This window comes from Eleginops maclovinus, chromosome 12 (assembly GCF_036324505.1).
Source record: "Eleginops maclovinus isolate JMC-PN-2008 ecotype Puerto Natales chromosome 12, JC_Emac_rtc_rv5, whole genome shotgun sequence".
NCBI classification, from domain to species: Eukaryota; Metazoa; Chordata; class Actinopteri; order Perciformes; family Eleginopidae; genus Eleginops; species Eleginops maclovinus.
In genome coordinates, this window is record NC_086360.1 from 2030213 (window position 1) to 2047040 (window position 16828).

The window sequence follows — 16828 nt, forward strand, 5'->3', positions numbered from 1 at the left end:
TCTTGCAAGGATAATAAATGCATGTGTCCTGATTTGAAACTCAAGCTGGTGACGAGTGACATTTTTCTAACTATCTCATTACTGTTAGTATAGCACTGTAACTGTTATTTTATTTATATATTTTCAATTGCATGCACCCTCAGCCTCAGAGTCATGTGAGACCTGGCATTGTTGTGCAGGGTACAGGCGTGTGACAGACGTTAACCTGGTACTATCATGTGTATCAGAGTGGAGCTGGTGGATCAGCACTGGATCCGCTATCAAACAGTTAAGTATTTTACAACCATACAATTACTTTGTGAAATGCAATTTTCTCCTGTAGTTGGTACTATAACACAAACAGAAATGGGAAATTTAAGTTATTGTTTTTCTTTTTTCTTCCGTCTGAGATCAGTCCCAGTGAAAGACTTTGGGGAACCTGACTGACTCTGAAGCTTCCTACTCTGTCTGGCCTACACAATACAGATTACAAATGCAAATGCAGATGTTTGTTGTCACTGCTCCTCTCTGTTGTTTATTGCATTAACAAACAACATATTTGTTTCATAATTTATGGCATATCATAAAGTCATATTTAAAAAATGACATTAAGTTTCAAAGTCTGGTAATGGTCATTAACACTTATTCCCATTGTAATTGACATGCCATAGGCTCAGTTTGATGTTGCTGGGGTGAATTTTAGATGAATTTGTTTTATTAAAACACTTTTAATTTGTATTACAAGTTGTATTGGTTGTGTTTATAGGCCTGCTCTTATTTTGGAAGTTATGGCGTACAGGTTATTAAATGTGTGTAACTTGACCCGGTGTGGCGCTCTCCTCCCTGTTGCTATGGAAACAGGGCCGGCCCAGGTGGAGCCTGACTGGCGTCTGTCGGTCACGTGGGGTCTCTGAAGGAGCAGTGCAGAAAGTAGTGTGTCTGCATCACGTTAACAACCTGCTCCTCGAGCGTTCTTCTCCTGTACCGGAGAAACAGAAAGTGATGGTGACGGTGGCGCGCGCTGCTTCAGAGCAGATTCAGCCTTCACCGCGAACATGGAGAGGAGTCGCTAGGGGACACAAATGAGGATTTTATGGATGCTTTCTCTAAGGAATTATCCTGTTTCCTCATGCTGACGGTTTGCAGTATTTTCTCAGCTGTTTCAACCTGACTTTCTGCCTAGTCTTCCGCGAGGAGCCTCCTGTAGCATGGAGCTCACGCGCTGACGCCAGCAGCTCCTCCCGAGCACCGGGCAGGGACCTCCGCGAAGACATGATGCATCATGGAATCTGAGCAGCTGAACTTTGAGCAACAATTCTGCGAGTGAGGTCATGGGCAGCAGCAGAGTCTGAGTGAGGAGCGTTGTTTCCCATTGATGTGTGACTCTGGTGCACGGTACCCGCAGCTAGAGGACCGGAAGGACCGGGGGGACGGGGTGCGCTGTGCTGTGATGCTCCATCTTATCCCGGGGGTCACTTTTGGTTTGTCAAGCAACATCTGCTCCCTCCCACCATGGCTCGCTTTGAAGAGGACCTGTCCGGCCGTTATGGAGGCGGCGGCCCCGCGCCCCCGGCAAGAGGGGTATACAAGCAGACGATGGCCCAGAGAGCCCGTACCATGGCGATCTACAACCCCATCCCTGTCAAACAGAGCTGCCTCACCGTTAACCGCTCTCTGTTCATCTTCAGTGAGGATAACATCATACGGAAATACGCCAAAAAGATCACCGAATGGCCATATCCTTTACAGTCAGAGTCAGACCGATCAGCAGCGGTTCTGTCCCGGCTTTACCGCGGGATCATCCAGCCGAACTCCCCGGAAATATGTCAGTTACAGGCCGATTGCTTACCGGCAGAGAATAGCCTACATACATCCTATCAGACACTTTCCCAAATGAAACGAAAGATAGCTCTTTTAATTCAGCACTATGTGCATAAATGTGCAATATGCAAAGAGGTGTTTCAATCAGTGAAATGTCAAACTTCTACAGTTGGTTCTCCTTGTGTTTCCACTGCCTTAAATCCAGAGGGAAGAGCTGCAGCAGAATGAGAGCTAATTCATCCTCTGTTGAATATTCACTCAGCTCTTAAACATTTCATCAAAGCTCCTCGGCTACACTGTTGACAGGAACGAGAATCTCAAAGAGCCACATTTCTGATGTAGTTCGGCATAATGTTTTCATTTATTAATTATTAACAAATTGCTGGTCACAACAGGCATCATGCCTTCCATACTCCGGCTGAACCGACAGTGGGTTATTATGATTGATGTTTCCTAGTGAGGGCTGCAGGTGGAGCTGTCCATGGTGCTGAACTCCCAGCAAACAGCTTCTAGGCGGTGGCAAACTGCATGGGTGTGACACCAAACAAACAAGCTGTCGCAATAAAATGCAGCAGGATGCAGGTTTCCATTGAGTAAAGAACACAATGAGGTCTCTCTGGGGCAGATTTTATTATTTTCTGAGGAACAGTCAATGGTTAAACTCTCCTCTGTTAGTTATTGTTATAGGTGTTGCAATTAATTCACATTAAGTTGTTTAATGGCCTGCATTATGTAAGTCACTGGTTGATTTCCCCCAGTGCTGGGCAAACGATAATCATGCTTCCATGCTGCAGTTCGTTACTGAGCCCTTTATCCTGATGTAGAAAAAGCATGGCCACGCTGCAGGAGGATCTATTGTGGCCCTGAGCATCTGGGGGCCAAGTTTCTCGAGTCCATTGGATAGCTGCCTCTCCTGAGGATGCCCCCCTCGAAATCAAGTTTGAAATACTTGCACATATGAGTTAGCAGTGCAAACTGTGTGCATATGTTCTGTGGCTCTGGAGAGAGAGCTAAAAAATAGCCCTGGTGATGTCGTCAACATTATCCCACCCTGGGCTTGTGACTTAAAAATTAAACAGGAAGCTTGCATCATAAGAGGGGCTGCAGGGTTTGAAATAAATCAGCAAAGGCATTTTGTCTCAGTTTCGGTGTGAACACACTGCTGCTCATGAGCTGTTTTGAATCAGTATGTAGTTTACATTAGTTTTTCCTCAGTGATGCATTGCACTCTGGTCTGTGACGTTCTGTTAACTCTCCTTTCATGGACTCCTCCGGTAAGACGGACATAATCTCTTTTCTTTTCTTTTGACCAAAGTTTATCATGTGCTAACACATCTATTGCAGACTGTAATGGTAGCTGTTTTGAAAGGTGCCAACTTATACCAAGCAACACATCAGGAAGAATTGTCCCTGTGGGGGGGGCGGGGGGGATTTTTACATTTCTCATTGGAAAATGTTTGTTATTGGATAAATGGCGTGTTTGCATATCTATCAACCTGTGTATTTCATTTCCATGAGAGTTCCTTAACACTTTCACTCCATTTGAGTACATGATCCTGGCCACCATTATAGCAAACTGCATCGTGCTGGCCCTGGAGCAACACCTGCCGGCCTCAGACAAAACCCCCATGTCCGAGCGCCTGGTGAGTGGACACCTTACCGCTTCCTTTCCTCTAGGATCTTCCTGTCTCAGTGTGGAAAGGATAATTTACTGACCGAGGCTTCTCCTGTCTGTCTGCTGCAACCATTCAGATCAACATTTGACCTGTTTACTTATACATTTTGATAAACTTCAAAACAGTTCCTGACTAAATTTGACTTTAGAGTCTGCTTCTCATCCTCCTTGTGTTCATACACGTGCTCTCACAAACTGCTTTAGCTTTATATCCATCGATGTGTTCTATTTTCCTGTTGCAAAATAAATGAAATATAACTAATGTTAGCTTTACACTTTTTGTAATTACATTTTTTGTGCTTGTGTTGATCGTTTGTAAAGATTATTTAGCTGTATGATGAACTTTTGTTTCCCACAGAGCTTATGATCTGCAAAATCTAAATTGTTCCTTGGGCTAAAATCCCATTTTTTAAAAATTCCAAAGTACTTGGTAAAACTAATCTCTGTGACACTGTATGAATATGATCTGAAAACATGCATCCCATGAACCCCCCTACATTAGATTAATTGAAATACATGCTAGTTTTACATTTGATCATTTCCTCAGTGAGAATGGGCCATACAGAACCACCTTTGACCTGCCCCCGTATATTTATTACCTCAAGTTACTCCTGCTGTGCCCCCCCCCCACATCTCATGTTGTCTCAGAAGCCACATCAGCACTCTATACCTTAAAGGTTTCCAGATGTTCATCGTACTGTACATTATAAGGACAACGACAGACCCTGAAGCTGCTTCCAGCTAATATCTGGCTCGACCATTTAAACCGGTTCCAATTCTCTTTGTGTGGTTTTCGGTATCATAACCAACCAATCGATTCGTCACGATCCAAATGAAGTCACAAGGCGTGCTGAAATTTAAGTTGAGTTGCAAGGATTTTTGTCAGGATAAGTCTCAGGTCATCGAATGTGCTCTGCGGACTACAGCCTGACAGACTGACTCTATCACCTCTTATTGACACAACCAGCAGGAGATGTATCCTTTCGTGAATCCTCCTTACTCTGCTTTCTCCAACAGGACGACACAGAGCCCTACTTTATTGGAATATTTTGTTTTGAGGCTGGCATCAAGATCATCGCTCTGGGCTTTGCCTTTCACAAAGGGTCCTACTTGCGGAACGGCTGGAATGTAATGGACTTTGTGGTGGTCCTAACAGGGTGAGTACAACCGGCCTAATGGCTCGTGTGTGTGTGTGTGTGTGTGTGTGTGTGTGTGTGTGTGTGTGTGTGTGTGTGTGTGCGTGTGCGTGTGCCAGGGATGGAAATTAGCACCCTGCACACGCCATATGCCGGAGGATTTGTATGCTGGCGGGTATATTGTGTCACTTTACCAGCCACTGTGGTGGGTAATACTTTCAGTCATATCCGATCGAATTCGTCTATCATACATGGGTCATACGCAGGACAGCTGCGCTTTCCACAACCATACAGTCAGATCTGGTCAAATGGTGTGCTTCTGATTGGGCCGAAGCGGCGTGAGAATGACACTCCGACTCGTTATCCACAATTATTACTCCGCGCTTAAATCAAAGTTGGCTAATCAAAGTGGAACTTTGCGGAGAGATAAAGAATGTTGCAGGAGGCTACCTAAACCTGCAGCCATCACAGGATAGCTGCTAGTTTAAACCAAAAATGTGATGTTACATCACCGGGGTGAAAAGACCCGCTGAGGAGAGTGTACAGGAGGGGGAGGGGGGGGGGGGGATAGTAGACCTACCACCAAAAAAAAAGGCTAAGTGCTTTTTTAACCCTTAGATGTATAAGTGGGTCAAAAATGACCCGGTGAGGTTGTTTACTTGAAATATCTTCGTAATGAAAAACTGTTATCATTTCATATTCCAGGTATTCCTCAAAAAACATGTTTTTGATCTCATGCCATTTACATTTGTAACTTACCTTTTATACATTTTAAGAAATTGTAGTTTTTGTATTACTACCCCAAGTGGGTCAAAAATGACCCACTTGCATTTTCTATGGAATCTTATAGGAACCTTTGATTCTTATCAACTGTGGCTGTCAGGAATAAATTAACTGTGGACCACACAGACTATATCAGAAGTGTCACCCCTCAGGAACATTATGTTACACAGCAAGATCTGATACGTGAAAGTATTATCCTCAGAAAATATTGTGTGTGTGTCATTCATGACTGTTGTGTGAAAGAGTATGTTATTATCAACAAATTAGCCTACTTTATAGCTAGCTAACTAAGATAGCTAACATTACTATATGTATTCAAGGTGTCATGGCTGCTAGGTACACAGCTGAAATGGTCCTACAGATGCTGGATGATGGAGAGGCAGTTACGGGGTTGGACTCAGAATCTGAAATCTCAGATGATGAGGACCCAGACTATTGTCCAGGTGCCAGTGTCAGTCGTCCACCTGGAAATCCAACTCTACAAACTGAACAGGATCAATCAGACACAGAAGATTCCTCTTGTGAGTCCTCTGAAGAATAAAGTGAAGTCCAAACCACGTCCAACTGAATGAGTCGTACGGGCTCTTACTGGAGCAAGTTACCTCCCACCCAGGGCAGAACACCGAGCCACAATATCCTCAGAAGTCGGTCAGGGCCTGCACAAGGGCTTACCACCATTGTCTCACCAAAACATGCATGGGAGCTCTTTATCACTGATAATATCATACAAGAGGTGATGAAGTGCACAAACTTGGAAGGACGGAGAGTAGCAACAGCTAGAGGAAAAGAGTTGAAAAATGTCAACAAAGATTCATGGCCTTCATTGGATTGACCCTGCTTGCAGGAAGTGAGAAGAACTGGGATGTATCAGTCCGTGAGCTGTTTGGGAGTCCTTTACATAATCCCATGTACAAGGCTATACTATGGCTGTAGGAAGATTTGAAGATATTCGCCGTGTCTTGCGCTTCGATGACAAGAGGACCAGAGCCGTCCGACTGGAAACAGACCATATGGCAGCCTTCCACTAAGAATGGGACCTGTTCCTGGTCAACTGCAGACAGCGATTCATCCCCAGTGATTGTGTCACTGTGGACGAACAGCTTGTGCCATTCAGGGGGAGGTGCAAGTTTCTACAGTACATGCCAAGCAAGCCTGCCAAGTACGGCCTAAAGATCTTCTGGGTTTGTGATGCACGCATCCCCTATGCAATAGATGGTATAGTTTACACAGGGAGACAACCAGGGGAAGAAGTTCAGAAGAATCTGAGGGAAAACCTTGTCCAGCAGTTGTGTAGTAGATTTAGAAACACAGGTCACAACATCAACACGGATAACTTTTTCACCAGTGTGCCTCTTGCGCAGCATCTCCTGGGGAAGGATCTCACTATTGGGGGGACTCTACGTCAGAACAAGCCAGATATCCCTCCTCTGATGAAGCTTTCCAAGTCCAGGGAGGTTAACAGCACAGCGTTTGGATTCATGGTCAGCTATGTCAGAAAGAAAGGAATGGCTGTTGTGCTCCTGAGCACGATGCACCACGACAAAGTAGTGGATGAAAATAGCAGAAAGAAAAAAACAGAAGTGATCACATTTTACAACAAGACGAAAGGAGGTGTAGACACCACTGACTTAACATGGCAGATACTTGTGTATTGTTTATCATATCATATGCAGTAAGACTGTAACATTTGCAACTCAGTTCCTTGGTAGCACCTACTTATTGTATAATCAATTCTGATGAAACACTTGTTGGTAGGCCGACTGAAAAAAATAATATACCCTATTATATTGTAAACATTAACGCATATATATATATATATTACTCATAAAAAGTGGCTGGTAAAAAAGTTGAATTTTTAGAATCCACCAGCCACAGTGGCCGGTGGGCAAAAAAGTTCATTTCCATCTCTGGCGTGTGCGTGTATAGGGGAGAGATAGCAGGAGGAAATCCGCAGTAGAGAGAAATGAAGCAGATAAGACGCTGGTCTGAGAGGAAGCCTCCTCATGATGCACAGAGGTGGGGTGTGTGGGGGGTCACATCAGGACAGCTGCGTGAGGAGGGCTAATTAGTGATTTTCACAGAACAGCGTCTGAGCCAGAGCGGGTGATCTTCTAGAATATGAATCACCTTCCAGGTCAACACAACAGTATTCAAAGGAGTTCATAAAACGTACACCCTTAGGTGGCTCTCTTTCATTGAATCATCTCAGACATTCTGTGGAGCAGACATAGAGAATCCCTTACTGTTTGGAGAGAAAGCTAGTTGGGGAGGGGGACTGTAGTGTTGGGGGTTGGTGGGGCGGGGGGGTAAAGAGTAGGGTTCAGAGTCGGCGCCAGAGCAGATCTACTGGAGGGGCATTGGGTCATTGGCGGGGGGGGGGGGGGCTTGCTTGCTTTTGTGACATTAAAAACTCTTTAGCAACTTCGAACTCAGCGTCAATTATAGTCGATTGTGACAGATCGAGAATATGCTTCACAGCTGGTAGGAGGGGCATCAATGACCGCTAGGGGGGGCACGGCCCTCGAATGCCCCCCCTTAGCGCCGGCACTGGTAGGGTTGAGTATCGGTTGGGTTTTATCCGATACCGGTGCCTACTCAGTATTTTTGAAACGGTTCCGGTGCCGAAACGGTTCTCGAACTGGTACTTAAAAAAACGAAAATGCACACACGTTGTCAAAAAACAATACCCTTTAATTTCCAGGGCCAAATTGAACACAGTATTAACTTAAATCCAGTGGCGGCTGGTGAACATTTTTTTTGGGGGGGCGCAGTTGGGCGGCACGGTTTAAATAGCACTTTTTTAGAGGTTTAGCTTAAGACAGTTGGTTAGGTAGCTGCGGCCACATTCGTGCTTCTTACATTTTTGTGTGAAGTGCTTTAGATCCTTCATCCCGGTTGTAGTCCAAAGTGTTTCAGTCCCAGGACTTTGAAATAACAGACAAGGGAAACAAAAAAAGGCATTGCTCACTGTACAACCAGCTAACCAATTCCGCTTAGCATACAAGTTTGAGGAGAAAGTCCGAGTGTAGGTTCTCCCGCGATCAGTGGTCGTCTGTTGAATGTTTAAATCCGGACGCTCGGGTCCCAAGTCTTTCAATTTCTTCTTTTCGACATCTGATAGTCGATGAAACGGTGTTTTAAGTAGAGCTTGCACAGAGTTCTCAGCCATCGATGTCGCCATATTCACTCAATCTAAGTTTCAGCTAGCTACGGTGCTGCTCTTTACGCTTGTGGTTAGGGAATGATAACGATGCTGATTCGCCGAAATAGTCCAATCGCGTATCTAAGAATGTCACATTGAACTAAGAAACAATGCCATTGCTGTGGGCGCAAAGATTAGCGCCCACAGATCTAAGTTTCATCCCCCAATGAAAAGCTATCCTTGCTAAAATGACTGAGAAAAGTATAAGCTCTCCTATAGACTCCCATGTTATCGGCGCCCACGGACGGTAGCCGACCTGCCTATTCTCAGAAAAGGCGAATGGCAATATATTATGTCCGGACACATTTTAGCGGTTCTTGACAGTGGTCTCCCATACACATTTAACCCATAAACACGGTACATTTCTTATTTCAATTATGTTGTATATAACGTTTTTTAACTCAAAAAGTCAGGGTGGGCGGCGCCCAAGCGCCCACTATTGACGCACCGCCACTGCTTAAATCTTTAAACAATATAAATACAAGTAACATATAGTAATAAATAAACCAATATAGAGAGGCCTGCCTGGGACTCTCTTCTATTTGTCCGACACTGGCTGCTGCCGTTGAAGTGCTTGGCCTTTCGTCACGTAATTTATCAAACACGGTGCATTGATCGGCTTTTAAATAAACTCCATGCACCGTCAGATGTTTCATTAAATTAGAAGTGATACCTCCCTTGCATGCTATTGCTTAAGACATGTATTGCATGTCGCAGAATCTGCTTCCTTAGATGTGAAATGAAGCCAAACCTTGGTGCGTTTTACTTTCGGCATCTTTATTGATCCTCTCACTCAGTTCTGATCAACAAGTGTGCTGAGTAGCGGCACTGACGTCAGGTTCAACAACCTCAAGTTGATGCCGGAACACCAGGGGGCAGTATAAAAACAAAAGTCTGGCACCGAAATGAGGCACCGAAATGTTAGTCTTATTCGGTCTCGTTACTACCGTTTATGTCGGAACCGGTGCACTATTGGCACCGCGTTTCGGTGCCCAACCCTAGTAAAGAGTCCATGAATGTCTGCTGCTTCCACCAGGGGACGGCAGGCTCTCTTACAAAATGAAACAGAGATTTATGTGGCCCTTCTATTGGGGCTTGTGTCAGGAGCCTCATTGCATGAACAGGGCTCTTCCAATTCCCGCAGCTCTCATCAAGTCTCTCTCTCCCCATTGACCGAACTAGAAAAACAAAACAAAACCTAGTTTAGAGAAGAATTTGACATCATGTGGCGGTGGGGGCGAAGTCCGTATGGACTATTCTTGGGAACCGGAAGGTCACTGGTTCATCTCCCCGAAAGACTAAGTGCTACCGAGGTGTCCCTCAAGGCTCACTGCTCCCCGGGCGCCTCACATATGTCAGCCCACTGCTCCTAACACTTGGATGGGTCAAATGCAGAATGTAAATTTCCCCTCTGTGGGACCATTAAGGGTCTATATTCAATTCAATCATAGATATGTGTTCAGTTTATGTATATGTACCATAGAAATCAAAACAGCAGGGTCTCCTTGAAGATAAATGTTTTTTTGTCATGTGAGACCTCCATTCAGAATGAGTTTTAATCAGGCTATTTGATCTTTAAGCATCCTTCTCTGGTCACTTCTGACTATAACTAAAGACGTCCTCTGTGAGAAGCTCTTCTCTGACATGAGTGTGCTGGAGCTGACACTTTTTAAAAGTAAAAAGTTCAGGTTAATTTGAATTAACACATCATTCCTAAGATAGCCCAAAGGTCCATCTTTGGAGAAGTTCCATCCACTGTCGTCTTTATTTCTGTTGAGATTGTGGTGTGACTTGGACTTGGACAGCTGATTGAAAGAGTTGAGCATCACATCTGATTCATCACACAGCCGTAATGTGCAAGATGAAAGAATCCCTTCTAGAATATTCTGATAGGTGTTAATTACAGTGAAAGGCTGACAGATTTAAAACAGTATTCAGGAGCCTTCTTTGTTTGTGTTAGTATGTGTGAGCTGTGTGAGTGCAGGTTATTGAATTGGAGCTGAGCAGGCTGTCATGATAACAATAATTGAGGGAGGGGTTTGGGAGAGGCCATTACAGCAGCAGTCTGCACTTCCTGTCAGAGCCTCGCTGCAAGGACTGGACATACTCAGATCGCTCATATAAAGTGCACACAGATAAATACACATGCCATCGGGGACACTTGGACGTGCATGCACACACATGCCAACAAATCACTTCTCCATGATGATGTCCATTTCCTGCAGGATGTACTGTGTAGAAACCACAGCAAGTAGCCATTAGCAATGCCTCCCTGCATTCAGCTCATTTAGCACCGCTTCCAAATATCAGTTATTATTAACTGTTACATGGATAGCTCAACAGCCTTCATTGGCTGTGGATTCAACTCAATATCCTAACAACGTTCTTAAATGAATGTCCTTATATTTACATGTTTACCTGATGATGATATATATATATATATATATATATACATAGACAAACGTATTGGGACACCTACACATTACACCTACAGAAGCTTTTATGACATCCCATTCCAAATTATTAGGCATTAATATGAAGTTGGTCCCCCCTTTGCAGCTTTAACAGCTTCCACTCTTCTGGGAAGGCTTTCTACTAGATGTTGGAGTTGTCTGTGGGAATTGTTGCCCATTCATCCAAAGAGCATTTGTGAGGTCAGACCCTGATGATGGACGAGAGGACCTGGCTCTCTGTTCTAGTTCATCCCAAAGGTGTTCAGTGGGGTTGAGGTGAGGGCTCTGTGCGGGCCAGTCCAGTTCTTCCACACCAAACTCATCCAGCCATGCCTTTATGGACTTTGCTTTGTGCAGTGGGGCACAGTCATGCTGGAACAAAAAAGGGCCTTCCCCAAACTGTTTCCACAAAGTTGGAAGCATATCTTTTTCCAGAATGACTCCAGAGTCCAGTGGCGGCGTGCTTTACACCACTCCATCCGACAGCAATGGTGGTATCCTATTACAGTACCACCAGTCACCCATTCCTTCACAAATGTTTGTAAAGGCAGACTGCATGGCTAGGTGCTTTATTTATACACCTGTGGCAATGGGACTGAAGGAAACACCTGAATTCAATGAGGAGTGTCCCAATACTTTTGTCTATATAGTGTATGATCTGATACATGTGAACTCTAAACACCAGGTTGCAAAAGAAAACAAACTTGGCTTGGCTGTTCAGGATTTATTCACTGACATATATCCTATTCTGTAAACACACTGCACTGCTTCCTTCACAGCTGCTAGGTACTGCTGACTTTGTATTCACCGTCACACACACACTCTCTCAAAATATTTTGCTACTTAACATAAGTGACCACACTTTAATTTAAAAAACACTCAAAAACTAAAACCCTACGCTGGGCGAGCTGACATCACCGGGTGTGAGAGTCCTGTGTGTTTACTCAACATGGACTCTTCATATTATTGAACCTGACTCCGTGCTTTCTCCCTTCATTATTACTGTGGCTGTATTTCTTTGAGACTTATCAGTGACTAACCACAGTAATAGATGATAACGGCCTTCTACCTCTTTTAAACACTGAAAAACTGAAGCGTTGTATTATGTCAACATATGTCACATAACTGTATTAGGTTAGTTGAAAGCATTAATATTAAGTTGAACCTAATATGTATTTATTAAACTAACCTCATACAGTTATGTGAAATGTGTTGACATAATACTTTTAATTAAAGTCAACGTTTCAGTTTTTTCAGTGTAGCTGGTCACTTGTAATCCATATGATGCTGATAATGCCCATCCAATAGGCACATAACATCTGGGGGGGGGGGGTCTGAATAATGCATAGTACTCACCGTTCGGGGGGCAGTCTCCTTCTAACATCATAACCATTTTGAACATGCCATCAATTGATCCGAGTAGACTCTACACAGTGTTGGCTCTCAGGACATGGACCTGAACCATCTTTCATGAGCTGCTAATGAGATCATGTAGGGGAGGGGGGGGGCGCTGATGTAGGTCCTGTAAGCCAGGCCCGACCGTACCATGTTTCAGTAAGATGTGGGGAGTTGCTAATAGGAGCATATATCTGCCTCTCCGTGCTCCCACCCAGATCAATAGTGCATTGAGCAGAGCGCGGAGGGAATAGAATCACTTCTCTCTGCTCCTTGTAGCTGGATCAAAGCAGCTGCCTGTGGATCTCTGCAGCGCCTTCCCACAGTACAGCACCCCCCCCCCCCCTCACTGCCACACACACAGCACGTAGCACTTCATGGTTGGTTTGTAATATTTTCAGTGAAATGTATTATTTCAATATCTTACGCAATGTCCTGGTCACAGAAGAGAGTTTCTGCCATTGTCTCTCGACGTGATGTCATCATGCCCATGACCATTTTTAAGGATAGGGGCCTCTGGTCTGGTATCACACTTATGAAGGCTAATGCATACTTTATAGACACATGTGATTTCTTGGAATACAAAGGAATTTAAAGCGTACATATCTTGAATATTGTCACTTAATGGCACTGTTACATAAATGTCTGTAACCTTGCTTTAGCCTGTGACCTTGTGTCTTGAGCAATTTTTAAAACAACATGCCTTATTGGTTCTGACTGTGGATGGTTGGAGTATTCCCATGAACTGTCCCTTCAAATGTCTTCTTGCACTATTTTTATTATTATTTCTAAATTGGTTTTATTGTTTTATATCCTATATATATATATATATATATATATATATTGTGTTGCATTGTTGGAGGAGCTTTGGCTTTTCATTGCCCAGTGTTTCATGCTATGCTAGCATTTCTTCCAGCAGTCTCCAAATTCCTTCCTTATTACTTATTCTAGCTGCAGCTTCAGTGCATGGCTTCTCTCTTTACTGTCATGGTTGTGTGATAAATATTGGGGAGAGGTTTAAGGTAATTTTTTGGTAAACGTGTTTTGTGTTGGAAGATAGAGATGAGACTATGTGTATGATAATGAAGAGCCAGCTTGTGTATAAACACAGGATCTTGATTCCCCCCCGTCATTGATAAAACACCAGGGACTGCTGGCTCACAGTGTGTGGTGCAGCTCAGTGCTGAACACTGTAATGACTGCACAGGAAGACACAGGCAGGGGAAAGCCTTAAGATTACATACATCCTATAAAATACTGTATTTTTCTTTTGACCGTATAACTGATCTTATCCACTGAGATTATTTTTTTTAAGTTATAAAATTAAATCAGAGATAAAGAGTTTACCAGCATCACACAAAACATATTCTGAAGCAAATATTCCAGCTCTTAACAGCTTGGTGAATTTGTACTCACCCGTTATCAAAATACTGTTAAGGCTTAAAGTTATGTGCACTAAAGGCGTGGCTGCTTTGAGTGAAAAGTGGGTGCCTTCACAGGGGGCTAGCCGCTAGCTGCCTGTTAGACTCCACTTAAAAAAATAGGAGTCAGTGATGACCTTTTGGTAGAATTAATTTTGCCTTTCAGAGCCTTTTGTATGCAAATATTGAATGTATGAATGTGGTTGTACTTCTGGTTCCAAAAAAAAAAGATGGCAACAGCTAAAATGCCAAACCTCTTCAAAACAGTATTCCTTAAACCAACGGGCCAAGGGGAGTAAACTAACTCTCTGTGGCTAAAAAATTATGTATATCACTTTGGAAATACTGAGTCATCATCTGTGGGATGGTCTCCACACAGTACCGTGTCACATTACACATCATCATTAATTAATAGCATATAGAATAATATTTATTTTTGCACCTTGTAGAATTTTAGACTTCTATAATTCTCAACAAATAAAGCCCATGTTGAAAAAGATTTGATTCAAGTGTTAAAATATTGTTTAATATTTGGTCTCTAAAGCTGCGATATGTGGTTTTTGAGCTACTCAGTGGAAGTGGAAATGAACAAGGAGAGCAGAACCCTCCAGAAAATCAAAACAATTAACTCAAAGGCCAAAAACGCTCGGCAGCTCTGAGGGACACAGCAGAATTAACAATAATTCTCCATCGATACTAGAATTAGCTCCTTTCACATGACATTTTATATGCATGATTGAACACAGTGAGAAAACTAAATGCACGAAGACCAACATGGGACATAAAATACCACTGAAAATGATTTGATAGTAGAGGTTTCACTTCAATCTAGAATTAGTTGAATTAGTCTAGAATGAATTACATCTGGGATTTGTTGCCTCAAAAGCAGAAGTGTAGTGTTAGTGGACTCTGGTGCCAGGTTTAGCCTTCTTTGTATCAATGTGACATGATGGAGCAGGTCATTTTTAGCTTTTCATCAATGGTCAGAGAGACCTTTAAGTCAGCAACTTCTTACATTCATTTACAGGACACTTTCAGCACCATCTTTTGCTTGTGCAGGCAGGTGGATGAACAGTGATGGCAGCCAGCCAATCAGGTGCTGTGGCTCCAGAGAGATATGGAGGTTATCAGAATCTCCACAGGACATTGTGATGATGGCTCTGTGGTCAGAGCTAATGCACACAGCCCACCACAGATGTCTATAGAAGTCAGACTGTGGCGTTTGCTCACTGAGATCCTCTCTAATCAGCCTCTCTGAAGAGAAGGGTTGGAGAAAATGAATTAATAATTGATCAGGTTTCACTGTAGATGAATTAGCCCAGTTAGGGAGTGCATTTCATCGTCTTTGTTGGAGCTGTGGACAGTTTTGCTACAGTATACTTAACCTTAAGCGTATGATACATCTGCCTTTGAAAACAGTGTTGTAAACCTGAATAGGTAAACTCACCTGCTAGAATAGAGCTCAGCTTATGACTGAACACATTTTTTATCTCGGTCAGAATACTTACTCATAGTCTCTGCAGTCTGAATGTGAATTGAACTCCTGATAGATGACTTTCAACCCCTTGTTAGCAGATTTGGTCTGGTGTCCACAGGCAGCTGATGCTTTTTAAATTTGTTTTCATTTTTGTTTCCCAAAATGCTTGCTTGAAGATCAATGAGGATATTTATGTCTGACACCAAAGGACTTTTTTTACGTGAGATGGGAGTTATGATGAAATTCTCCTGAAAGCATCCACTGTTAATCATGTGATGAAGTTCACCAGGGAAATGTCTTGCACTCGAAGCTAACACATAGGAGATGTCCTTAAAGAGCTCAAAAAAACATTGTTGTTAAAGAGGCCCTATTCTGCTTCCTGGGGTTCTAGTTTTCTATATGTTTTTGTGCATGTAAATGGTCTGCAAAGGCTAAAATCCCAAAGTTCCCTTCACAGAAACGCCTCCATTGGACTCCTTTGTTTACTTCCGTAATAAAGTGACATCCCTATGTAATGCTCCTAATTAGCGCTACAAAACATTATACGTGATAGGCTAAGGGGCGGGACATCAAAAAGCAGTTGACCAACCACAACAGAGTCAGCCAGCTAACCAATCAGAGCAGACTGGGCTCTGGTTTCAGACAAAGGGTGAAAAGAGGTGCCGCAGCACAGGCAGTATGAGAAACATAAAGAGCTTTCTGAACATTAAAGCATGGAGACATGTCCCAGGAGAGACGCTACATACCAGTGTTGTAGTACTCGAGTCCGGGATTCGAGTACCGACTCGTGAGCTAAATTTAGAGACTCGTGACTTGACTTGGACTTGAGCACTAATGACTTGAACTCGGACTTGGACTCGTGCATTCGGACTCGCGATGACTGGAAAGGACTTGACTTTATCATTAAAACATTGGGGTCGACGAACGCGCGTTTTCGCAAACGTTTTGGATATGTTTCTATTAGTATTTATGCCATAATACGGCCTAGAAATGTTGCCAGAATCGGTAGACTCTGTTCTTTCCGATGCATTCTCCTGCGAGATCCTACGTGATTCACAGCCGGAGCTAGGGGGGCAATAATAGAGCTTGATGCATACATCTTTGTGAGTGATGTGTGTGTCAAGCTCTCTTATTCGCCCTTTCAATGCATATCAAAGTTCATAGCGCCCACCATTAGGACACGCCTATGAGCTGCGGGACCACAGTTATGTTTTTATGAAGTTTAACAACACAGGGTTTCCCACACATAGGCTTTACTTGGGAGGGCTGCCCAGGTATATTAACGGCCGCCCAAGTGTGTTTCGTGACCCATTTAGTTTTTGTTTTAGTTTTTTAATCCGTCCGCGAGCACGACGCCATCGGCGATCGATTAACTAATACACAATGATTTCATTGCTCTACGCCTCCTGTACCTGTTCACTCTGCTATCGTGTGTGTGTCGTCGTCGTCGTAGAGACACTACATACTGATATACACCTGAACATCA

At 43.4% G+C, this 16828-nt stretch overlaps 1 protein-coding gene across 1 annotated transcript in view; it reads left to right on the plus strand.

The window, feature by feature from the left end:
* The first annotated feature begins 1491 nt into the window (after window positions 1-1491).
* Window positions 1492-16828, plus strand: part of cacna1ba (calcium channel, voltage-dependent, N type, alpha 1B subunit, a) — a 159061-nt gene continuing 143724 nt past the window's right edge. Inside the window, exons 1-3 of the mRNA XM_063896797.1 lie at window positions 1492-1715; window positions 3338-3443; window positions 4493-4632. Of these exons, the coding sequence (XP_063752867.1) occupies window positions 1492-1715; window positions 3338-3443; window positions 4493-4632 (470 nt within the window). The remainder of the gene's footprint in view (window positions 1716-3337; window positions 3444-4492; window positions 4633-16828) is intronic.